The sequence below is a fragment of the Notechis scutatus genome, chromosome 3 (genome assembly GCF_049901735.1).
Source record: "Notechis scutatus isolate UNSWTSFEM ecotype Mainland chromosome 3, rNotScu1.2, whole genome shotgun sequence".
NCBI lineage: Eukaryota > Metazoa > Chordata > Lepidosauria > Squamata > Elapidae > Notechis > Notechis scutatus.
In genome coordinates this window covers 7,224,262-7,250,474 of record NC_142011.1, presented here as the reverse complement: position 1 = coordinate 7,250,474, position 26,213 = coordinate 7,224,262, and the positions used below count along the sequence as shown (strand labels likewise).

General features: G+C 42.7%; 1 protein-coding gene across 1 annotated transcript in view; it reads right to left on the bottom strand.

Annotated features, from left to right (window-relative positions):
- OPRL1 (opioid related nociceptin receptor 1) overlaps positions 1-25,643 on the bottom strand; it is a 42,985-nt gene extending 17,342 nt beyond the window's left edge. The window contains exon 1 of the mRNA XM_026688613.2: positions 25,107-25,643. Coding sequence (XP_026544398.1) covers positions 25,107-25,327 — 221 coding nt within the window. The 5' untranslated portion in view covers positions 25,328-25,643. The remainder of the gene's footprint in view (positions 1-25,106) is intronic.
- Positions 25,644-26,213: the final 570 nt, after the last annotated feature.

The following is a 26,213-nucleotide window of genomic DNA, read 5'->3' as shown; positions in this document are numbered from 1 at the left end:
TCTATTCCATTCTGTTCTGTTTTTTTCTGTTCTGTGTTCTATCCTATTCTGTTCTCTGTTGTATTCTGTGCTGTTTCTATTCTGTTCTGTTCTGTTCTGTTCTATTCTGTTCTATTCTGTTCTGTTCTCTGTTCTATTCTACTCTTCTCTTCTACAATCCTCTGTTCTATTCTATTCTATTCTATTCTATTCTATTCTATTCTATTCTATTCTATTCTATTCTATTCTATTCTATTCTATTCTGTTCTGTTCTGTTCTGTTCTGTTCCATTCTGTTCTTAGCATCCCCTCAAATATTGGAACACTGCTATCATGTCATCAATTGAAATCAGTCTATCCCAGTCAATTAATGGATGTTTCAAAGCTTCAGAAAAAAATTAGAAAGATGATTTGGCCAAGGATGAGTCAACTGAGTGCTTGGTCTCAGCTTAATATGGACCTTTGAAAATCTAATGAAGAAATAAATGAATATTCTGTATTATTGATTGACATTTACAATAATAAGGAAATAAACGGACATTTTGTATGATTGATTTCTTCAACTGTATACCCATCTTGATTATGATGCTTTTTGGTGGCTGGGCATAATTAAACCTGTCCGGTAAAAGAGTATGATTAAATTAAAATGGAATTCAAAACACCGACCCTTAAATAAACCAACAGAGCAGCCTCAACTTTTACAATTTAGAACTGACAAATTGTGAAAACTAAGAAGCAGAACTAGGGATCCAAATGCAATACAGCCAGTTTGGTCCAGCGGTGAAGGAGCCAGAGTAGAAATCAGAAGACCATAAGTTCTAGTTGTGCCTTAGACATGAAAGCCAACCAGGTGACTTGAGCCAATCACCAGGAGACCATGAGTTCTAGTCCTGTCTGAGGCATGAAAACCCATTGGGTGACTTTACGCCAATCATCAAGACACTAGGAGTTCTAGTTCTGCCTAAGGCATGAAAGCCAGTTGGGTGACTTTACGCCAATCATCAGGACACGGGGAGTTCTAGTTCTGCCTAAGGCATGAAAGCCAGTTGGGTGACTTTGGGCCAATTATCAGGACACTGGGAGTTCTAGTTCTGCCTAAGGCATGAAAGCCAGTTGGGTGACTTTGGGCCAATCATCAAGACACTGGGAGTTCTAGTTCTGCCTAAGGCATGAAAGCCAGTTGGGTGACTTTGGGCCAATCATCAAGACACTGGGAGTTCTAGTTCTGCCTAAGGCATGAAAGCCAGTTGGGTGACTTTGGGCCAATCATCAGGACACTGGGAGTTCTAGTCCTGCCTTAGGCATGAAAACCCATTGGGTGACTTTGGGCCACTTGCCCTCTCCATCAGTCCGGCCCACTTCACAGGGTTGTTTCTGAGGGGAAAAATAGGATAAGGAAGGAGTAGCAGGTGTGCTCATCACCTTGAGTTCCATATAAAATCATGAAAGTGGGATAAAAAAAAAATCTAACACCGAAATAAGAAGTTAAGAGACTCCCCATTGGATTGGTTCAAGGACCCCCTGAATCTGCCATTTTTGCTTCTCACAACAGCCAGATCGGATGCATTTAGGATACTCTCAAAAGAAGGACTAAGATAGCCTACTCCCATCTCCCACCACGGTTCCTCTGCATTTGATATTTCAAGGCCAGCTCCCTTCAACCTTGAAGCAACGCTAAATCCTCAAATAGCTTTCAACCAGCCTGCCTCCTCTCCTCTTTAAAAGCCATGCCAATTTAGTGGCCTTCTGGTGACATTGAATCCCAGGAGTTCATTACATTCAGCGTGGAGAATGCTCTTCTCTTGTCCATATGCCATTGTTTTGGCCCGCCAGTGGCCAGCGGAGCTGGCGGCAGACTCGGACAGGGAGGAGATTGGGGAGGAACATGGGCCAGTCCTGGAGTCTGGGGAAGGCTCTGATGAGGGCTCTGCATCGGAGGCATAGATGGGGCCAGGGCCATCTGACAACTGGTTATCAGCTGCCTTCAGAGTCAGAGATCAGTGGGGAAGAAGAACAGCTGGAGTCTGTTCCCAGGGTGCGCATGCACAGAGCTGCCAAGAGAAGGAAACAGTTAAGGAACAAGGGTCAACTCGGGAATAAGGGCACAGGTGGACGGTGAATGGCCCCTCCCATAGGGAATAAAGAGGAGCAAAAGAGGAGTGGGGTTTGCAGGAGACAATTAGTTCAATTCATGAGGGTGAAGATCTGTTCCTGACTTTTTGCTGCTACAGTGTGGCGTTTGGAAGATATCGGCTTGGCAAACTCTCCAAGCCTGATAAAGGTCTGTAGTTGTGAAATCTCATGAAAGACTGTTTGCCAGAGAGGAATTCCCTTTAACCTAAATAAAAGGGGTTTTATCGGGACGAGGAGTCTGCTTCGTGATCTTGGGAAGCCTGGATGAGAACCGTCATCTCCGTTCCATCAGCTGCCTTCGATGAGCTCCCTTCTATGATAGAGGGAAGAAAACCTCTCCCTGACCACTTTTTCTGGACTTTTTCCCGTGATGTTACCTGCTTCAGTTAAGGGTGAAGGGAAAGTAGCACTGCCTATAACACTAAGAATACCCAAGAGAGGTAACAAAAAGCCACACCACGGGGAATTTAACTTCTCAGATGAACGGATCGCCAAGGAAAAAGGACGGTTTTAGTGAAAGTCTAAATGGGGATTTGGGAAGGAGAGGCACGGGGATGGTTGGAAGAAGGAGAACGGAAGCAAGCAGCACTGTTGTGGTTTTTTTCCCCGTCCCCAATCTGTCAAACTCGGAGGAGACAAAATTAACAAAGAGAAGAAAACGGAATAAGGAGAAAAATAAAACAGAGAACTCCAAGCAGAGTTATACTGTGCTTCCAATCTAATAGGACCATTCTGCCCAATTAGATTCAATTCAATTCATTCAATTGCTTTTTTCTTATACTCTTCTGAAGTATGAGGGGAAAAAAGCAATTATGTTTTCCATATACCCCAACATGAAACCAAAATTATGATTATTTTGCAGGCGGTCTGCCTGTTCTTCTACCACCTACTGAAAAAAACAAAACTATTGAGATTTTCAAAAGACCTGGAGCTGAACACGACTCCTATTCTCTTTTGGAGACAGGTAGGTTTTTTCCTACTTTTTTCCGTTAAGATTTAACTGCTTATTCTGGTAAATCTGATCACATTTGCTCTAAAATGTAATCATTAAGCCACTAAGCTGGATAGATTTGAAAAGCAGAGTTCTACAAATGTAATGCCCACCGTCCAACATAACTTAGTTAAAGACTAATAAAGTAGAGGAGAAGGAAGGGAAGGAGGGAAGAAAAAGTAGGAGGAGGAGGAGGGGAGGAGGAGGAGGAGGAGGAGGAGAGGAAGAGGAAGAGGAAGAGGAAGAGGAAGAGGAAGAGGAAGAAGAGGAAGAAGAGGAAGAAGAAGAAGAAGAAGAAGAAGAAGAAGAAGAAGAAGAAGAAGAAGAAGAAGAAGAAGAAGAAGAAGAAGAAGAAGAAGAAGAAGAAGAAGAAGAAGAAGATAATAGACACATGGTGAAGATAGATAAATATGATGATGAAGAAGATAGATATAGACAGACAGATAAACAGATGGATGGAGAAGGAGGAGGTGGAGAAGGAGAGGGAGAAGGAAAAGGAAAAGGAAAAGGAAAAGGAAAAGGAGAAGGAGAAGGAGAAGGAGAAGGAGAAGAAGAAGAAGAAGAAGAAGAAGAAGAAGAAGAAGAAGAAGAAGAAGAAGAAGAAGAAGAAGAAGAAGAAGAAGATAATAGACACATGGTGAAGATAGATAAATATGATGATGAAGAAGATAGATATAGACAGACAGATAAACAGATGGATGGAGAAGGAGGAGGTGGAGAAGGAGAGGGAGAAGGAAAAGGAAAAGGAAAAGGAGAAGGAGAAGGAGGAGAAGGAGAAGAAGAAGAAGAAGAAGAAGAAGAAGAAGAAGAAGAAGAAGAAGAAGAAGAAGAAGAAGAAGAAGAAGAAGAAGAAGAAGAAGAAGAAGAAGAAGAAGAAAGAAGGAAGAAGAAATGGCAAGATGGAACTGAAATAGTAGAGAAAGGAGAAGGAGAAAAAGGAGTGAGAACATTTATAATTGACATATTTCTATGTTTTTATGAACACATTTAGAAATGGAAAAATGGAGGATGATTACATCTTCATTCAGCCTAATAGATGAACAGTTTGTTTGGAAATGAATTGATTCCATTACTGCAAGTTTAAGAATGATTGAGTTCTTAGAGCCAACACTTTTCATAGTGAAAAACTGCAAATTAAGCTCAGCAACGTAACAAGATTTAACACATACACACACAGGTGTACCTAAAGCAGCATCTGCTATCCGGAACCCTCTCACCAGGTACAACTTCCAGATTTCCCAACCAGTAACAAAATTTGGAAATTTGGCTGAAAACTCTGAGATTGTGATTCCAGCCAACCTGGAGGCCTCAACTACCATAAAATGGGAACCAAAACTGTGGCAAGAAAGGTCAAAAAAATGGGGCAAAATTCACTTAACAACTGTCTTGCTTAGCAATGGAAGTTTGGAGGTAAATTGTGGTTGCAATTCAAGAATTACCTGTACCAGAAATTGACTAGGCTGGCAACAGAACCACTGAGGAAATCTCTAAAAGAACCTTCCCTCTCTAGATCTATCACATTGGATCAACCAAGTAAGACAGTCCTTAATCTACAGAGATGAATCTCATCCTGATCAGGAAGTAAAATTATGTCCAAGGATCAGATACTAATGTCGTTCACATCTAGATCATAACCAACTGCTCAGAGGTGAAAATTAGGTCTAAGGTACATTCTTCGGCACATATTGAGATAAAGGTGAACTGCCCATGATGTCAACTCATAAAATATTTCTATGGTCTTGCCAACAGAAAGGAAGGGAGGAGCAGTGCAGCAGCTTGGAAATCGAAAGTGCATTCCATCAATAATTTTTCAAATATAGTAATTAGGTGACTAAAGTTTCTGTCATGCAAATATGTAACTGAAGAGCCTGATTGATGACTCTTGGCTCTGGATGTGTCCCATTGGAGAATATCAATTACAATACACCCATGGGGTGGGGGAAAACCAGGGTCAAGGGTGACAATGAATTGTGTGTCACAGAGTTGGCTACACCCAAGCAGTGCTGGACCTTTTAACTCCAAATAAATCCTTTGAAATTTTGGAAGTTTGGATCGAGACTCATGATTTAATTGGGGTAACTGCTGGAATCCCGACACATGAACTGCCATCGTCAATCAATCAATCCATCAATCAGAATAGAGCTGGAAGGGATCTGGGAGATCCTAGGTTCAGGGGTCCCCAATATTGGCAACTTTAAGGCTTGTGGGCTTCAACTCCCAGAATTCCTGAGCTAACATGATTGGAGGAGGAATTCTGGGAGCTGAAGTCCACAAGTCTTAAAGTTGCCAAGTTTGGAGACCTCTCTCCTAGTCCAACCCACTTCTCAAGCAAGAGATTCTATTCCATCTCAAACAAGTAGCTACCTGCCTGGACCCAAATCTCAGGACCTGGAGATTGAAGTCCCTCAGCTCCAAAAGATGATGGGACTTCAATACCAGGCTGTTGTGGCCCCAATTCCCGAGCCTATGCTGTCAGAGAAAGAGGACCTGGAAGATGAGGAGGAGGAACTGGCAATGCCTTCCTCCCCAGGACCTTCCTCCCTGATAATGCCTCAGGTTCCATCAGGCAACCGAGAGGAACAGCCTGAGATTAATCAGGAGGAAGGCATATCGGAGCAGCCCCTGACAGGGAGTCAAGAGGAAGAGTGTTGGCTTGATCCTAAGCAGCATTGTAGGGAGAAACGTGAGCAGCAACGTAGGAGGCGTGGGAGGGTCAGAGAGTGAGCTGAGTCATTGAGCCACACCCCACAGGGGATAAAAGTGGGTGTGTTTTCTCCTGAAACTTTGTACGGGACAAAGTTTAACCTTACTTCAGATTTTCTTTGTGGACTGCCTTGTGATTTTCTGTGAGTAAAATTTTATTTGCTATCAGTTCGGACTTGGCAGGCAGGACGTGGTGGAATGCCAAGCATATAATCAGTTCCAAAGAATTAACTCTGTAAAGTCCGAGCCAGCTTGCCTGCCTGTGTTTGTGTGTGTGTGTGTGTGTGTGTACTCTTTCATCTTTTCGGAAAGAGGAAAGGCGAGACAGAACACCAGCCCGGTGATCAGATCCAAAAATCTGAAGAGGAATCCTACCAAGCAGAAGATTACACAATACACCCAAAGGATTCCCAACTCGTTTTAATGATCCAGCATAACACAGGCATTTCACATCCTACAATAATATTAAACGTTCCGTTTCAGATGTTATGCTGAGGGAAGGGAAGAAGGAAAGGAAAAGAAAGGAAAAAGGGAAGGGAAGGAAAAAAGGGAAGGGAAGGGAAGGAGAAGGGAGAAAAGGGAAAGAGGCAAGGATAAAGAAGAAAAGAGAAAGAAAGAGGAAAGATGAAAGGAAGGGAGAAAAGGGAAAGGGGAAAGAGAAAAGAGGAAAGAGGAAAGGAAGGGAGAAATGGGGGAGAGGAAGGGAAGGGAAGGGAGAAAAGGGAAAGGGGAAAGAGAAAAGAGAAAGGGGAGAGAAAGGGGAAAGAGGAAACGAGAGGGAGGGAGGGAGGGAGGAAGGAAGAGGGAAGGGAAGATGAGTTACATCATGCATGTCATGACATCATCTTTCTCCCGCTCCCGCCCCACCCCTGGATATTATCCAAGACTACAAACTTCCTAACAGAGTTCCGGCTCTTTCACAGATCACAAAGTTCTCTGATGACTTTACAATATTGCATCAGGCGAGGCTTCAGATGTATATTTTATTTATGACCTTTTGCTAAGCTCTTTTGTTCTCGCCACCTCCTTCTGCTCCCGCCTCTCCTTCCCCCGCCCCCACATCCTAGAATTACACGTATTTTTAAAAGCTCCCTGGGTAATTTGCTCCATTCCTGTGATGACCCAGGCGTGATCCAAAGCATCTTACGATACAATAAAATTGATTAGTTTTAAAGGTTCTAGGAATCTTTCTCTCTCCCTCCCTCCCTCCCTCTCTCTCTCTGTCTCTCTCTGTCTCTGTCTCTCTCTCTCTCTCTCCTCCCCCTCCCTCCCTCCCTTCCTCTGTTTCTGAAGTGGAAAGGAAACAAATCCTCTTGGCCACTTTCATTTGTTTTTAATTTCAATTTTGCAACGGTTTGATCCATGTACTTTATTCCATTTGTCATTCGTTCTGCCCACACACACACACCCCATGCTCTCCATCCTACTTCACCTCGCTAAACTGCAGCCATTGAAAAGAACACAATGTGTGCACACACATTCCAAGCAATCTCGGTGTGACTGAGGACAATACAGGTAGTCCGCGACTTAGGCCCACAATTTACTAATTTAACCACTGCAATGATTTACTTAACAGCTGTGGCAAGGAAAGCCGTACAATACAGCAAAATTGACGTAACCTCTGTCTTGCTTACCAACAGAAATTTTCTCAGTCGTGGCTGTAAGCTGAGGACTGCCTGCTGTCAACTCGTAAATCATTCCTATCCCTGTTTCCGAGTTGCCATAAGAAGGAAGGGGGAGAGGAAGGCCTGAGGGAGCAGCGCGGCAGATGAAGGCCAGAAGCACTTTCCACACTTATCTTGTGGAGATTGTAGCCTAGGCTACTGGATCTTCTGCCCGAGAAAATCCTTCATTGGAGAGTGTGATTGATGACACCCAGCCTATGAAAGTGTTTCATTGGAGAACCTGATTTATGACACACCCACGGGGGTGGAGGGAAACCGGATCATAGCTGATAGTAAATTACATGTCTCGGAGTTGATTCCATATGGGTTAGGGCTGGACATGTTGCTCCTAATAAATCTTTTGGATTCTTTTGAAGCTTGGCTCCGGGCTCGTGATTTCATTAGGGCAATTGTCGGAACCCTGACAGCAAGCCAACTCTTCACATAACTGTCAACAACTTTCTTTATGCCGGGCCATCAGAATTGCCTCCGCGCTAAGTGTAAAGTCTTTAAGAACCTGAAGTGGCCTGCTGGTTTGGAATCTTGGCTCCTCTGGAGGACTAGGGTGCATAGGGATTCTGGGATGTAGAGTTTTGTCCGTTTCCATGCTAGGTCATCCCTTTTTGTCACGATGTGTTGATTGTCCTGGAACCAGGGGTCTGCTTGTAGTTTGCCCTTGAGTTTCATGGTTAGATCGCTAGCAGTTTGGTCTTGCCAGTCGCGGCGTTGTCGTCTGGTGGTCACTTGGGCAGTTATTTGGGTAGAGGGGATGATGGCACCTGTACTTTTTCTCAGCTAATGTTCTGACCCACGCCCTTTTCCAACAAATCAAACACAATCCAAAGGGAACAGAAACCTTGTAATGCTTTTGCAAAACAATTAGCTGCGATAAGCACAAGCCTTGCCAAACTCTGCAACACTTACCAAAAGATAACAGACAAGAAATAATTTGCAATACAAGACTCTTCAAATACAAACTCAGGATACTGGAATGTCCACGAGGCTGGAGTTTCAAAATGCCTTTGCCTTCTGCAAAGTACGTTCGTTTCACAGCTGGCTTTTATCTTCTTGAAGGGGGGGGCCATTACCTTACAGCCTTACTCCTGAGTCGCCGGTGCTGTTGTAACTGCTCTTTCCTCCGAGCAATCCTGCGTGCATGTGCACTTAGCACAGGCTCCTCAGGAACCTCCTCATCACTGCTGCCAGCCCCCACAATCTCTGAAGGCAGCAGTCCACTCCCTAATGGTCCTGGCCCCTCATCTGAGTCCTCGCTCTCCTCAGCCATCTGCACCCGCTGCCGGCTAACTACAACAGTTACCAAAAGTCTTCCTAACCCAACCAAGGTTTTGTTTTAGGTTTTTAAAGTCTTCCGGCTCAGAATAAGGATAACCTAAGCAGTTAGTAGACTCTTATATTAAGGTCAGTTGCCCTTCGCTGCTTTTTGTAACAACACTGAAGTTATTGCACATAACAGCACAATCATTTGGGGAGAATGTACAGTAGCTCTATAGAATAGAGTTTTGCCAAGTGTCAAACAGGGATCAGGCTTCCCAGACAATTTATCCTTTTGGATCCAGAGACAAACAGAATACAGGGGATTTAACCTTTATTGTTAGGGCAAGCAAACAAGAGTTTTTAAAAAAAGCATAGCATAAAAAGTAAACCTACCAAGCAAGAGGATGCCCAAATCTCTTACGGCTGTCAGGAGTTACTTAATATCAACCACAGAGATTCCCCAGCAGTAGTTTGAAAGCTACCTCTGATAAAAACAACCCTGCAGGTTTTATTCAGAACCTGACACCATGCCAGGCTATGCTGTGGTTAGGAGACGGCAAGACCTGGCTTTAGTAGAGAACATCTGTAGCTTAGGAGTTGAACTCTAGGGTCGCCGGTGCTCTCTGAGCTTGGTGGTTTTCTTGCAGATGTTTCATGACCCAACTAGGTAATATTATCAATGCTAGGAGAGAAGAAGGGAGGGAGGGAGGGAGGGGAGAAGTGGGGGAGGAGGACTATGGGGTCCCGGGTGCTCTTTGAGTTTGGTGGGGTTTTCTGCAGATATTTCATTACCCAACTAGGCAATATCATCAGTGCTGGAAGGGAGGGGGATTTGGGAGGGGGAGGAGGAAGAGGAGGAGGAGGAGGAGGAGGAGGAGGACTGTGGGGTCCTCGGTGCTGTCTGAGCTTGGTGGTTTTCTTGCAGACGTTTCATTACCCAAACTGAGAAACATCATCAGTGTTGGGTCAGTTCTAGCAACACCCAGGATTTCCCCCACAATTTAAGCTCAAAAGAGACAGGCAAGATGGAAAAGGAAACTGTGGCCACAATCCCCTCCTTCTACTCCTTCTCCAGCAACGGTCCAGTATGTAACCAGAACAAATGGTTAATTCAATCTGGGTTGGCTATTCAATTTGAACAGGGGATTCCAGGTGGCTTTGCCATCTGGCTCAGTCTTCTTTAATCTTTTGTTTCCTGCTTGAGCACCGGGGTGGACTAGAAGACCTCCAAGGTCCCTTCCAACTCTGTTATTCTGCTTTGTTTCACCGACATCTTGCAGAATCGATTCTCTTTTGTTCAGGCGGGACCAGCAGTCAAGTTAGGCATTTTTTGGATTTTTGATACACCAAGCCCAAAACATTCACCGTCGCTGATTTAGGAGGAGTGAACGTCAGAAATTCAGAACCCCGAAGACTAATCCTCTGCCCTCAGTAACGTCCTTTGCTGCAGTCCAACATCAGCAGGTTGAAATGTTTGCTGTTTTTATAACACCACCTGTCCCATTCATGGGGTTTACATTTCTCCTGCACCCCCATTTTCAAATCTCAAAGGCTGTTCTCAGTGCTTATGGACTCCTTCAGCATTGGAAGAAAAGCAGGGGTGGGATTCTACCGGTTCGCACCTATTCACTAGAACCGGTTGTTAACATTTTAAGCAGTTCGGAGAACCGGTTGTTAGAAGAAATGACTGGCCTAATCCTGTAAGGAAGGCAGGAAGGAAACATTCTGGTGTTGCTTACAGAAACTGCCTCTCTGTTAACCCTTATTACGTTCTTGGCAGGACTAGACTTCCTGTCTCAGGAACGTCTCTGGAATTTTTTCCCCCCTCCTTTGCTGGTACTTTGCTTGTGTGGAGTGACCATTCAAAGTTACAACGGCACTGAAAAAAGTGACTTGTGATCATTTTTCACACTAACGACTGTTGCAGCATCCCTACAGTCATGAGAGGCCAGGCGAGGAGATGCGTGCCTCGATGTGAGTGATGTTGAGTTGGCCACACCCAGCCAGTCACATGACCACCAAGCCATGCCCACCACCTAAGCCACGCCCACAGAACCAGTTGTTAAAAAATTTGAATCCTACCCTTGAAGAAAAGGCCTTCCCTTAATAGTGACCCTCCCAGATTTTGCAGGAAAGAAGGAACTTTTCCAGCTCTATGTGAGCTAAAGCAGGGGTAAGAGATAATCAGTGTTGGAAGGGACCTTGTAGGTCATCTAGTCCAACCCCCGCCCAAGCAGGAGACCCTACACCATTTCTGACAGATGGGAGTCCAATCTCTTCTTGAAAGTCTCAAGTGATGACGCTCCCACAGCCTCTGAGGTCTCCAACCTTGGCAAACTTTACAATGGGAGGGGAATGAGAGAGGGAGTTATGTCTTAACCTCATCTATGGACTCCAACTGCCATTCTATCCAACCTCATCGCTCAGTGATTATTGGACCTGTAGTCCAATACTATCTGAAAAGCTAATGCATACCAATCAATATTTTATCTCATGCTAGATTATTCTAACGAAACAGTGCTGTGCGGGTTTCTATGCTGTGGACTTCCCGCTCACCAAAGTGGAAGATAATTAAGACTGTTAATTAGTCAGTTAATGAGTTCGTTAGCTAGTTTAGTTAGTTGGTTAATTCGTTAGTCCGAAAATGCCAGGGAGTTTCTAGAAGCCTGGCCCTCTGACAAATCAGCCATCGACAGACACATAGACATTAACAATGTCTACTGACTATGCAAAAGAGACAATCAACCAGCCCAAAAGAGACCAAATAAGACTCCAGCACTTCTCCACCAGCGATCAGCATCCAGATCAGCAGAGATCAACTCCAAGGTTAACTTCTGACCAACAATAATACCCCAGTCAAGAAACTGCCAAAGAAGCCAACAGCAAAGAGCCCAACCAAAGAATCTCTAAGACTTCCCCCACCCACATAGATAGGCAAGACACAAGAATATAAGCTGACAGCAAATACCACCCCATACTAGTACTGATGACGTTACCTAGTTGGGCAATGAAACGTCTGCAAGTTTAGAGAGCACCAAGGACCTCTCATGTCAATCGTGAGCTACAAATACTCTCCATTATTGGTTGGTTGGTTGGTTAGTAAGTTAGTTAGTTAGTAAAATGTTTATGGAGATCCTCAATCATCCAGGTCATGGTTGTCCCAAAGGTGCTTTTTCAGGAGGCAACTGGACTTTCTAGTTTTTCCTTGAAGACATTTCGCTTCTCATCCAAGAAGCTTCTTCTTCAGTTCAGCTTCTTCTTCAGAACTGAAGAAGCTTCTTGGATGAGAAGCAAAATGCCTTCAAGGAAAAACAAAGTCCAGTGGCTAGCCTAGAGAAAAGAAGAATCAGGGGTGACATGATAGCAGTATTCCAATATTTGAGGGGCTGCCACAAAGAAGAAAGGGGTCAAATTATTCTCCAAAGCACCTGAAGGCGGGACAAGAAATAATGGTTGCAAACTGGAATCAGGAGAAACTTCCTAACCATGAGAACAGTGGAACAGAAGTTGCCTTCAGAAATCGTGGGCACCTCCATCACTGGATGTTTTTGAGAAGAGCCTGGACAGTGACTGATCTGAAATGGTATAGGGTCTCCTGCTTGAGCAAGGGGCTGGACTAGAAGACCTCCAAGGTCCCTCCCAGCTCTATTCTATTCTAAGTTAGCTATTTATTTTTATTACAGTTGACGAGCAGATCTTAGATCTTTCATGGTTTGGGTCTTTGAGAGAACCTTCCAGTCCTACATTGGTCTTGAACAATTATGCTTCTTCTTTTTGTTTTTATCAAAAAAATCAAGGTTAAAAAAAATTGGAACCCTGAACAAAACAAAATGAACATCTAAAGGAGCTTCATAGCCAAAAGCCCAGATACCATAAGGCATTTTCAGTTCACAGCAGAACAACAGATGAACAGCCATACAACAAAATCTCAGCGAACAAGTGGCCTTTAAGTGCTTTCTGCAAACCCTTCTCTTTTTTCTCTTGGACAAATTTAACACTCAACTCCCAATTTGGAAAAGAACATTTAAAAAAAAAACAACCATAATAATATTCTTTTTTTTTTTTTTTTGGTATGCTTTACCCTTCAAAAACACAATCGCCCTTTTTAGACAAAACTAAAATCTTTATTAAGAATCTTACAGAAAAACAGAAAAGGGAATCGACAAAGAAATTAGACCTACAGATAGTTGAGAAAGTAAAATACTCGGGAATATATTTAACAGCAAGACGGGTAACAACCAAAGAAGATAATTATATAAGACTACTGCAACAAATCAAAGCCGACTTGGAAAAATGGGGGAAAAAATGCAGATGTCAAATGGCAGGAAGGATTGCAACTATAAAAATGAATATTTTGCCAAAGCTACTTTTTCTAATCCAAACGATCTCTGTAAAATTAGAAAAAAAGTACTTTGACGAGCTAAACACAATAATTTTGAAATATGTTCGGCAAGGGAAAAAAGCAAGAATAAGATTGAAAATGTTACAAGAATCTAAAACTAATGGAGGCTTTGGAGTACCAGATTGGGAGCTTTATTATGAAGCTTGGGTGAGAAAATGGATATTGGAAGATTGTGACACAGAAAGGTTACTATTTCTAGAAGGTCACGATCTCCAATTAGGATGTCATGCTTTTGCGTTTCATTTATAAATATTTTTATTGTTTTGTATCACAAATTCCATTTCTATATTGAACAGCGTGTTTTCTAGGTGGCCAAAGTGTTAAAATATAAACATCATTATAATCATGTACATACATATACATGTATGCATATCATATACATGTACATACATATACATGTATGCATATCATATACATATATATAAGATAATATCAATCGTTATTAGAAAGTATACTATCTTCCATATTGACATCAGTTATATAACCATCAAAATATTTACTAGTCAGTTTTTCTTTCCCCTGTAGTTCATATTTTCACATAAATCCATTCATCTAACCTCTGTATCTATCTACTAGCCATTTGTAGAAAAGTTCCCATATTATAAAATATTCCGAATCTGCCTTTTCTTTAATTTTTAGAGTTAAACTATCTATTTCTGCATATTCCATAATCTTTTTGATTATATTATCATCTCTAGGGTTTTTTTCATTTTTCCAGTATTGTGCAATCCTGGCTGCTGGTAGAATATGTAAAATTAAATATGTGTTACCTTTATTATAGTTTTCAGGTAGCAAGGATAGCATGCTTTTTAAAATTTATTTATTTATTTGTCAAAAGCTTACAATACAGTAGAAATAAGAATAAACATAAGTTTAAATACAAGAAATAGGAACTAATAATTGGGAAGAATAGGACAGGGATGGTAGGCACGATGGTGCGCTTATGCACGCCCCCTACAGACCTCTTAGGAATGGGGTGAGATCAATAGAGGCTAGTTTGAGTGTAAAGGAGTCGGGGTTTGAGCAGGTGACAACAGAACCAGGTAGTGAATTCCAGACATTGACCACTCTGTTGCTGAAGTTGTACTTCCTGCAATCAAGTTTGGAGTGGTTTACATTAAGTTTATATCTGTTGTGTGCTCTTGTGTTGTTATGGTTAAAGCTGAAATATTCATTAGCTGGTAAGACATTGTAACATGATTTTATGTTAACTTTAACTTTAACCTTAGACTGTCTACTATTGACCTCACCCCTTTCCTAAGAGGTCTGTAGGGGGCGTGCATAAGCGCACCAACGTGCCTACCGTCCCTGTCCTATTGTTTCTCTTATTCTTCTTTTATTTTTCTTATATGTACCCATTTCATGTATTCACAACTATGTATACACTTATACTTATTATCTTGTAAACAATTGGCAAATCAAATAAATAAATAAATAAATAAATAAATAAATAAATAAATAAATATGTACTATGCTTAATTCCAATCTTAGCTGGCATAGTTCAAGGTTATCTAAGCCTAGAATCTCAAGCCTGGTGGTTTGAGGAACATAGTACTCTTCTGGTAAAATACTTCTGGACTCGCTCAATTATATTTATGTCTGATATACAGTGTGGATTCCAGACAACAGAGCTGAATTCAAGTATTGGTCTAGCAAAGGTTTTGAATGTCCTAGTTTGCAAATCAGCATTACCAGAGGAAAAGTTTCATAAGTGTTTTTTTTTTAATGGTATGAAAAACACAATCATTGGCTTTGGAAAAAGTTTAGTAGATACAAATAAAACAAGAGATGCTCAACTTAAAGCATCAGCATTTCCCCGTGTTAATGAGATAGAGGTAGTCCTCAACTTACGACAACAATTTGAGCCCAAAATTTCTGTTGCAGGGCAAGGCAGGTGTTAAGTGAGTTTTGCCCCATTTTACAACATTTCTTGCCGCCATTGTTAAGGGAATCGCTGCAGTTGTTTAATTAGTAACACGGTTGTTAAGAGAATCTGGCTTCCTCGTTGACTTGGCTTGACAGAAGGCCACAAAAGTGGATCACATTGCAACCGTTGTAAATGTGAGTCGGTGGCCAAGCATCTGAATTTTGACCGTGCAACTGTGGGGATGTTTGCAATGGTCGTAAGTGTGAAAAATGGTCATATCCCACTTTTTTCAGCGCTGTTGTAACGTCGAACAGTTGCTAAATAAACTATTGTAAATCGTGAATTGCCTGTACTTAAAAGGACAATATAATTCAACGTAAAGTAGAAAAACGTTACAATTTTCTACTAGGCTGTTCATACAACTGTACCAGCCTGTCTTCATTTTCTAGTTGTAAAAGAAGACTTGATCTGTCTCCTGAATGTAAACTTCTACCTCTGACAATCATATACCAACCAAGTCACTGCAATTGTACAATTTTACCATCCGAAATCTCTGTTCTTTTTCTCCCAAAATAAAGAAAATTTCTGCCTCTTTATTATCACGTCGCAAATTCCCTCTGTCTGAACGTAATGCTAGAGATTAACACAGGCAACGAGAGTGCATCAAATCTATTTAGTGGCTTGAGAACAGAATTTGTTGGCAGGACAATGGCATAAAGCCGTCAAGATTTAAACGATCTATTCCATATTAAGCATGTTGCACAATGTTTTCTGTCCCTGTTTTTAAGCCTGATTAACATAGGAATAATATAGGAATACCACAGCAGATTTTAGCTGTTAATGTTTTAATCTGGTGGGTTTTTTTTTTTTTTTACAATGGATGCTTTTAAGGTTTTCCAATGTTTTTATGTCGTAAGCTGCCCAGAGTTGTTGGATATGAGAGGGGCAGCAAATAAATGTGAGAGATAGGGGTGTGTGTGTGTGTGTGTGTGTGTGTGTGTGTGTGTGAGAGAGAGAGAGAGAGAGAGAGAGAGAGAGAGAGAGAAGAAGAAGAAGAAGAAGAAGAAGAAGAAGAAGAAGAAGAAGAAGAAGAAGAAGAAGAAGAAGAAGAAGAAGAAGAAGAAGAAGAAGAAGAAGAAGAAGAAGAAGAAGAAGAAGAAGAAAGATGGATGGATGGATGGATGGAAGGACGGATAGATAGATAGATAGATAGATAGATAGATAGATAGATAGATAGATAGATAGATAGATATGATAATGGATAGATAGATACAATAATTAGATAGATAGATTAGATAGATAGATAGATAGATAGATAGATAGATAGATAGATAGATAGATGGATGGATGGATGGATGGATGGATGGATGGATGGATGGATGGATGGATGGATGGACGGGTGGGTGGATGGATGGATGGATGAATGGTAGAGAGATAGATAGATAGATAGATAGATAGAGATGGATGATAGAGATAGACAGACAGACAGACAGAAACATGATTGAGAGTTCAGCTTTTCCATGCTTTCCATTTCTGCAATATAGTTACCTAGGATTTTTTAAAATTGCATATAACACGGTATATATTATGGACAACAAGCATATAGAATGGATTTTTGGTGGGGAAATAACATTCAAGACCAGGAATTTGTATTCTTTCATTCCTCCTCCACTTTTTTTTCTTTAATCTTAGCTTTAAGGTGCGGGGTGGGGGTGGAATGGCTGCCTCTGTGTTTAATGTGTTGGTAACTGAATCCAGTTACTTAGATGGGTGATTTTTGATTTTAGCAGATTGGGTATCATTTTCATCCTGAACACCTGTCATTCACCGAATGTACCATAGTCATTTTTTTGTTTATAGTCAGCGGAAAACTGCAAAACAGAAGTCCTTCTGTCTTATGCATAGCTGGAGCACTGAGGAACAGCAGATATGATTAAATTGCATGAAGGCTTTATAAGGAGGTAGGAGAACATGTGCACACCAGTAAAAACACTAAGCCAAATTGATGAAATTGTGGGTGCAAAGTCAAATCCGTCCTGATTTGTCACTGTGTTTTAACTACCTGCATGCCTGAATGATTCATTTAAGGAAGAGAAGAGAAGAGAAGAGAAGAGAAGAGAAGAGAAGAGAAGAGAAGGGAAGGGAAGGGAAGGGAAGGGAAGGGAAGGGAAGGGAAGGGAAGGGAAGGGAAGGGAAGAACAATGGAATGGTATGAAACGCAACAGAACAGAACACAATAGAATAATATGGAATGCAATAGAACAGAACAGAACAGAACAACAATGGAATGGAATGGAATGGAACAGGAATAACAATTGAATGGAATTGAATAGAATTGAATAGAATCAAATAGAACCAAATCGAATAGAATACAATGGAATACAATAGAATGGAATGGAACGGAGTGGAACAGAACAGAACAGAATAGAATAGAATAACAATGGAATGGAATAGAATGAAATAAAATGGAATAAATAGGAATAAGAATAGAATGGAATGGAATAAGAATAGAATGGAATGGAATGAAATGGAATGGAATGAAATGGAATGGAATGGAATGGAATGAAATGGAATGGAATGGAATGGAATGAAATGGAATGGAACGGATTGGAATGGAACAGAACAGAACAGAACAGAACAGGAACAGAACAGAATAGAATAGAATAGACTAATGATGGAAAGGAATCAAATGGAATGTAACAAAACAGAACAGAACAGAATAGAATAACAATGGAATGGAATAGAATTTAATGACCATTCAAAGTTACAACGGTGCTGCAAAAAAAATAACATGTCCATTTTTCACACTTATGACCATTGCAGCATCCCCAGGGTCACATGATCAAAACTAGAGATGCTTGGCAACTGACTCATATTTATGACGGCTGCAGCGTCCAGGGGTCTCATGATCCCCTTTTGCAACTTTCCGACAAGCAAAGTCAATGGGGGATGCCAGATTCACTAAAGAACCCAGCTGCACTGATTCCCTTAACAACCGTGGCAAGGAAGGTCGTAAAATGGAGCAAAATTCCCTGAGCAGCTCTCTCGCTCTTGGCGACCTAAATGTGGGGCTCAATGGCTGGCCGTAAGTCGAGGACGCCCTGCGTTTATTCGAAAGATGTATCTGAAAACGAAACGCCTCCCATTGGCCGTGTTTTGTTCATGTGTGAAAAGGCCGGAGTGGATCAGGAGCTGAACGTCTCCTTGAAGTGTCTCACAGGTGCACAAAAAAAAAAAAAAAAAGAGAGAGAGAGAGAGAGAGAGAAGAGAAAAGGATCCAGGCTGCATCAATAGACAGAATTTCAACTCCCAGAAAGTCTTTGCAGCACTCAATTCCTGTCTCGGCTGGACCTCTTTGCCAGGGCTGTGTTGGAGTTGGAGAGATCACAGGTCTCAAGAAAGGATTCAGACACACTGAGGCCAATGCAGCGAAGGGGAAGAATAAATTCCGGAGTTGGTTTTGGAATTGATTTTGAATTTTTTTTTGGTGGGGGGGGGGGTCAGGGGGATTTCTCCTGGTGAAAGAGGAAGTTAGCAAGAATAGTTTTATGCTGTAAACAATTAAAATAGGGAATTCTACCTTTCTATCTATCTATGTATCTATGTATCTATCATCTATCTATCTATCTATCTATCTATCTATCTATCTATCTATCTATCTATCTATCTATCACTATCACTATCACTATCACTATCTCTTTCTCTCTCCCTCTCTTTCTCTCCAACTAGTTTTATGTTGTAAACAATTATATTAGGGAATCTATCTATCTATCTATCTATCTATCTATCTATCTATCTATCTATCTATCTCCATCTCTCTGTGTGTGTCTCTGTCTCTATCTTTATCATCTGTCTGTCTGTCTGTCTATCTATCTATCTATCTATCTATCTATCTATCTATCTATCTATCTATCTATCTATCATCTATCTCCATCTCTCTCTCTGTGTGTGTGTGTCTGTCTCTATCTATCTATCTATCTATCTATCTATCTATCTATCTATCTATCTATCTATCTATCTATCTATCTATCTATCTATCTATCTATCTCCATCTCTCTCTCTGTGTGTGTGTGTCTCTATCTATCTATCTATCTATCTATCTATCTATCTATCTATCTATCTATCTATCTATCTATCTATCTATCTATCACTATCTCGCTCTCGCTCTCTCCCTCTCTTTCTCTCCAACTAGTTTTATGTTGTAAACAATTATATTAGGGGATCTGTCTGTCTGTCTGTCTGTCTGTCTGTCTATCAATCTATCTATCTCTACCTATCTATCACTATCTCTCTCTCTCTCTCTCTCTCTCCTTCTCTCTCTCTCCAATTAGTTATATGCTGTAAACAATTATAATAGGAGATCTATCTATCTATATCTATCTATTTCATAGATAGATATAGAGCCCTCTCACGCACACTAGTTTTATGCTGTAAACAATTATAATAGGTTATCTATCTATCCATCCATCCATCTCATTTTTATCCCACCTGCATTATTTAATGGCAAATATATCTAATATACCTTCCTCCTCCTCTTTTCCCCACCCAACCACCTTATGAGATGAGTTAGGCTAACAGAGTGAGTGACTGGCCCCGAGTCACCCAGTTGGCTTTCATGCCTAAGGTGGGACTAAAATTCACATTCTCCTAGCAATTGGCCTAAAGTCACCCAGTTGGCTTTCATTCCTAAGGCAGGACTAGAACTCACCATCTCTTGGTGATTGACCCGAAGTTGTGCAAGCCAAGGTTTCATGCTCAAGGCAGGACTAGAACTCATCACCTCCTGGTGATTGGTCCAACATCACCCCATTGGCTTAGCTGCCTAAGGTAGACTAGAACTCATTGTCTCCTGGTGATTGGCTCAAAGTTACTCAGCCGGTTTTTGTGCCTAAGATGGGACTTGAACTCACCATCTCCTGCTTTTTAGCCTGGTGCCTTAGCCACTAGACCAAACTGACTCTGTTGCATTGTGTGTAAGCACTTTCAGGGTCCTAAGCAGGCAACCATGCCCTCTTGCCATTGACTTCATTACCTGCCTCCTACATCCCTTTCTGTCTTTTCTCTCTCTAAAGCAATCCATTTTCTACCTTCCATGAGCTTACTCGGTTCATCTAGGACATTTTTTTCCAATTCCCCTCTTCCCCTCCTGACATTTGATTTTTATTTTTTGAAGAATAGGAGTAAAGAGGGTTTTTTTTATTCTTCTTCTGCAAAAACCTAGCTTGCCAGAAAAAAAGAGTTCTAACAAAGCTGAAGAGACACATCGGAGCATACCTGGACTCTTTCAAGGTCTATCATGGGGGGAAGGTATGGACTCGCTCTCCATAGCACCCAAGAGAAAGACAAAAAAACAGTTGATAGAAGCTTTATAGAGGGAGATCAAAACTTGAAACAAGAAGAATTTTTGGTGAGAATCATGGAAGAGTGTATCTCCAGAATGGAATGGAATGGGAATGAAGAATACCTGTAGAATAGAATAGAATAGAGTAGAGTAGAGTAGAGTAGAGTAGGGTAGGGTAGGGTAGGGTAGGGTAGAGTAGGGTAGAGTAGAATAGAATAGAATAGAATAGAATAGAATAGAATAGAATAGAATAGAATAGAATAGAAGAATTGGAAGGGACCTTGGAGGTCTTCTAATCCAACCCCCTGCTTAGAAACCCTATACCATTTCAGACAAGTTCCACCCCCCCATTGAACTCTGCATTTTTTTCCCTTTCCTTTCCTTTCCTTTCCTTTCCTTTCCTTTCCTTTCCTTTCCTTCCCTTCCCTTCCCTCCCCTCCCCTCCCCTCCCATGGCTAAGGCAGGACTAGAACACACTGCCTCCTGGTGATTGGCCCAAAGTCACCCAGCTGGCTTTCATGCCTAAGGCAGGACTAGAACTCACGGTTTTCTGCTTTCTAGCTTGGGGCCTTAACCACAAGATCAAGCTGGCTCTCTTTTTGAAATCTCTCTTTGGAAAAGGCAGCCACGGTCTTCTTCTGCAGAGTCCAGTCTGGGTAGGTCACCAGGACCTTCTGAGCTTTTGGACTCATGATGGAGTCCATCCTCAGAGAACGTGTCTCTCTCTCTCTCTCTCACCAGAATAGTCTTCGTCTTCCTATCGCTGACAGAGAGGGACTTGGTCCAAAGTCACCTAAGACAGGATTTGAACTCACGTTTTCCTGGTTGCTACTTCACTGCCTTTAACCAATACTCCAGACTGGCTCTAGATCAGTTGTTGCTGTTGTTTGTTGCAAAGTCGTGTCGCGACCCCATGGACAACGTTCCTCCAGGCCTTCCTGTCCTCTACCATCCCCCAGAGTCCATTTAAGCTCATGCTGACTGCTTCAGGGACTCCATCCACCCACCTCATTCTCTGCCTTCTCCCCTTCTTCTTCTATTGCCCTCCATCGTTCCCAGCATTCGGCTCTTCTCCAGGGAGTCCTTCCTTCCTTCTCATGAGGTGGCCAAAGTCTTTGAGTTTCATCTTCAGGGATCTGGCCTTCTAAAGAGCAGTCAGGGTTGGTCTCCTCTAGGACTGACCGGTTGGATCACCTTGCGGTCCAAGGGACTCGCGGGAGTCTTCTCCAGCGCCAGAGTTCGAAGGCCTCTAGATCAGAGGTTTAGCCAATTCTGTCCATGAGAAGCCAACTTACAAACATGGGCTCTTTAGCTAGCTAAGGTGGCCTTAGTTTTGCCGAAGACACGATGATAGAATTGTGGGATCCTTCATTGACTCTGATCTTGCAGACATTTCATTACCCAACTAGGTAATGTCATCAGTGCTAGAGGGGAGTGGGGTTTTCACTGATGATGATACCTTGCCAGATAACGAAACATCTGCAAGAAAACAACCAAGGTCAGAGGACACCAAGGATCTCAAAGTTCAACCCTGAACTACAAATATTTTCTTCTGTTGGTAGTCATTGGATTGAAAGGGGAGTCGGCCATCTTCTAATCCAGCCCTGTCATGGATAGGAAATCTTCAAATGATCCTACAAAAGACCACAATTGAGTCCAGATTTTGATTGAAAAATTCCAGTGACTAGAATTGGGTATGTCTAATTTGCACACTAGAACAACTAGACACAAGGACAGTTTTTCCCCGAACGCCATCACTCTGCTAAACAAATAATTCCCTCAACACTATCCAACTATTTACAAAGTACCTTATGATTCTTGACTCTTGACAAATGTATCTTTTTTTTTATGTACACTGAGAGCATTTGCACCAAAGACAAATTCCTTGTGTGTCCAATCACACTTGGCCAATAAAGAATTCTATATTTTATATTCTATATTTAATGAAAAGAAGGCCTAGGGGTGACGTGAAAGCAGTCTTCCAGTATCTCAGGGGCTGCCACAAAGAAGGGGAAAATCAAGCTATTTCTCCTGTCCTGAAGGCCAGGACAAGAAGCAACGGATGGAAACTCATCAAGGAGAGAAGCAGTCTAGAACTAAGGAGGAATTTCCTGACAATTAGAAAAAATAATCAGTGGAACAACTTGCCTCCAGAATTTGTGAATGTTCTAACACTGGAAGTTTTAAAGAAATTGGACAACCTTTTGTCTGCAATGGTATAGGATTTCCTGCTTGAGCAGGGGGTTGGACTAGAAGACCTCCAAGGTCCCTTCCAACTCCTATTCTATTCTATTCTATTCTATTCTATTCTATTCTATTCTATTCTATTCTATTCTATTCTATTCTATTCAAGGACTCTGATCCTAGCAAAGCCAAGAGGCTGTTATTGTCTCCAAGAGCCTCTTCTTCTGGGGGGAAAACAAAACCAAACCACACAGCTCTATGAAATTGAATCAACGATGAGATTTCAATCCAGGACAAGATCTTTTTCAGGATACCTGGCTAGCCAGGTGTGGTTCCTTGTGCCCAAAGCAAGGTGGCCGACTTGTCTATGGGCGTTTTGGGTGCTCCAACACGGGAGGCTTTTCTGATGAAGAGATTGGACAACCATTTTGTCCAGAAAGGGATAAGGTCCCCCTGCTTGAGAAGGAGGTTGGGCTAGATGACCTCCAAAGTCCCTTCCAACCCTGATATTCTGTTCTTCATTGATCATCCCCATCAAGGATGATCTTCTAGAGAGTCTTTCCACTCGGTTTAGATGTTTGGAACATTTTAGTGATTGAATTATTTATTTATGTAGTTATGCAGTCGCCCGTCTCGCCAAAGGTGACTCTGGGCAAAGCACATTAACAGCCTTTGTCAAATTTATGTTCCAAATTTTCACCCACAGATAAGGCTAGAATTAATCTGCATTGCATTTGACTTCTTTGGGCCCCTACACCCCCCACCCTCAACTCTGAAGATTGCCGTAGTTAGATATTGGAGCACTGGTGATGTTATCTAGCCAGGCAATGAAACGTCTGCAAGAAAGCTACCAAGCTCAGAGAGCACCAAGGACCCCACAGTCGTCCTCCTCTTCCTCTTCCTCTCTTCCTGCACTGATGATGTTTCCTAGCTGGGCAATGAAACGTCTGCAAGAAAACTACCAAGCTCAGAGAGCACCAAGGACCCCACAGTCGTCCTCCTCCTCCCTTCTAGCACTGATGATGTTTCCTAGCTAGGCAATGAAACGTCTGCAAGAAAGCTACCAAGCTCAGAGAGCACCAAGGACCCCACAGTCGTCCTCCTCCTCCCTTCTAGCACTGATGATGTTTCCTAGCTGGGCAATGAAACGTCTGCAAGAAAACTACCAAGCTCAGAGAGCACCAAGGACCCCACAGTCGTCCTCCTCCTCCCTTCTAGCACTGATGATGTTTCCTAGCTGGGCAATGAAACGTCTGCAAGAAAACTACCAAGCTCAGAGAGCACCAAGGACCACACAGTCCTCCACCTCTTCCTCCTCCTCCCTTCTAGCACTGATGATGTTTCCTAGCTGGGCAATGAAACGTCTGCAAGAAAACTACCAAGCTCAGAGAGCACCAAGGACCACACAGTTCTCCTCCTCTTCCTCCTCCTCCCTTCTAGCACTGATGATGTTTCCTAGCTGGGCAATGAAACGTCTGCAAGAAAACTACCACGCTCAGAATGCACCAAGGACCCCACAGTCGTCCTCCTCTTCCTCCTCCTCCCTTCTAGCACTGATGATGTTATCTAGCCAGGCAATGAAACGTCTGCAAGAAAACTACCAAGCTCAGAGAGCACCAAGGACCCCACAGTCGTCCTCCTCTTCCTCTCTTCCTGCACTGATGATGTTTCCTAGCTGGGCAATGAAACGTCTGCAAGAAAACTACCAAGCTCAGAGAGCACCAAGGACCCCACAGTCCTCCTCCTCCTCCCTTCTAGCACTGATGATGTTTCCTAGCTGGGCAATGAAACGTCTGCAAGAAAGCTACCAAGCTCAGAGAGCACCAAGGACCACACAGTCCTCCTCCTCCTCCCTTCTAGCACTGATGATGTTTCCTAGCTGGGCAATGAAATGTCTACAAGAAAGCTACCAAGCTCAGAATGCACCAAGGACCACACATTCCTCCTCCTCTTCCTCCTCCTCCCTTCTTGCACTGATGATGTTTCCTAGCTGGGCAATGAAATGTCTGCAAGAAAGCTACCAAGCTCAGAATGCACCAAGGACCACACATTCCTCCTCCCCACTCCCTTCTGGCACTGATGGGTCATGAAATGTCTGCAAGGAAACCACTAAGCTCAGGGTGCAGCAGGGATCTCTCATTTCAACCCTGCGCTACCAATATTCTCCTTTCAAACCTCCCTTGATCTTAATGTCTACTTTAGGGATCCCGGGCACAGAAATCCGCCCATCGAATTCAACGGGATTTAATTTTTGAGTCGACATGGATAGAGCCCAAGTGTTTCTCTTTCTACTTGCTCTAGCAACGTCTCAGATAATTTCCCTTGGGTTGGAACGAGCAAAATTTCTTTGAGAAATCTCCCCACTCCGCATTCATCACCTCTAAGATGCTCGCGAGAGAAGAGAATTTTGCACATGCGCCGGGGTGCCCTTGTCTTTTCGAGCGGTCGGCCCGGAACACGAATTCTTGCGAACACGCAAAACACCCTCAAAGGAAAGAATTGTGCGCGTCCTCACTTGGAGACGACACTCCTGACTTCATCCCACCGCATGGGTGTGTGTGTGCTCACCTGATGATCACGTACATGACCGAGCAGTTGCCCACGAGTCCCACGATGCAGACGATGGAGTAGACAATCACAATGGTGACTTTGATCCTCATGGGAAGGAAGCCGTCCGTAGTTCGGTTGTGGAACCAGTCGCCCAAGCTGATATTCCAGAGGGATGAGTCATTCACCAGCCTGGACATGTAAAGGACATCCCCCACTTGAGTGTGGAAAAAGGGGTCCATCCTGAAGGCAGGTGGGTCGCAAGCTCTGGAGTTAGGAAGGGGGGAGAGAGAGAGAGAGAGAGAAAAGGAGGACGAAGAAAAAGAAGAAGAGGAGGAGGGGGAGGAGGAAGAAGAGGAAAAGGAACAGGGGGACGAGAAAGGAGAAGAAGGGGAAAGGGAGGAAGAGATGAAGGCAAAGGAGGAACAGAAGAAGGGGAAGGAGAAGAAGAAGAGGAAGCAGAGGAAGAAAAAGATGAGGGAAAGGAGGAAGAGGGAAAGGGGGAAGAGGAAAAGGAGAAGGGGAAGAGGCAGAAGAGGAGGAGGAAGAAGAGGAGGAAAAGGAACAGGGGAGGAGAAAGGAGAAGAAGGGGAAAGGGAGGAAGAGATAAAGGCAAAGAGGAGAAGGGGAAGGGGAAGAAGAGGAGGAGGAAGATGAAGAGGAAAAGGAGGAAGAGGGAAAGGATGAAAATGTAAAGGAAAAGGAGAAAGAGGAGATGGGGAAGAAGAAGAAGAAGGAAGAGGGGGAGGAAGAGGAAAAAGAGGAGGAGAAGGAGAAGGAGAAGGAGAAGGAGAAGGAGAAGAAGAAGAAGAAGAAGAAGAAGAAGAAGAAGAAGAAGAAGAAGAAGAAGAAGAAGAAGAAGAAGAAGAAGAAGAAGAAGAATTAAAATGGCTTGTGATACAACAAATCAATTTTCACGTACCCTGACCCATAGAGAGCCAGGTGTTCACACACACACACACACACTTACACATGCACATACCAACCAAGACCATATATGGGCTTCTTGCGCAATCAGCAGGAGACCAGATTTTTTCCCTGCCCGCTTCACTGACCTGAACCCCAAGGGGAGATGCTTGGATTGGCTACAAACCCCCCCCCCCCAAAGGCGCTGTTACAGCCAGGGAC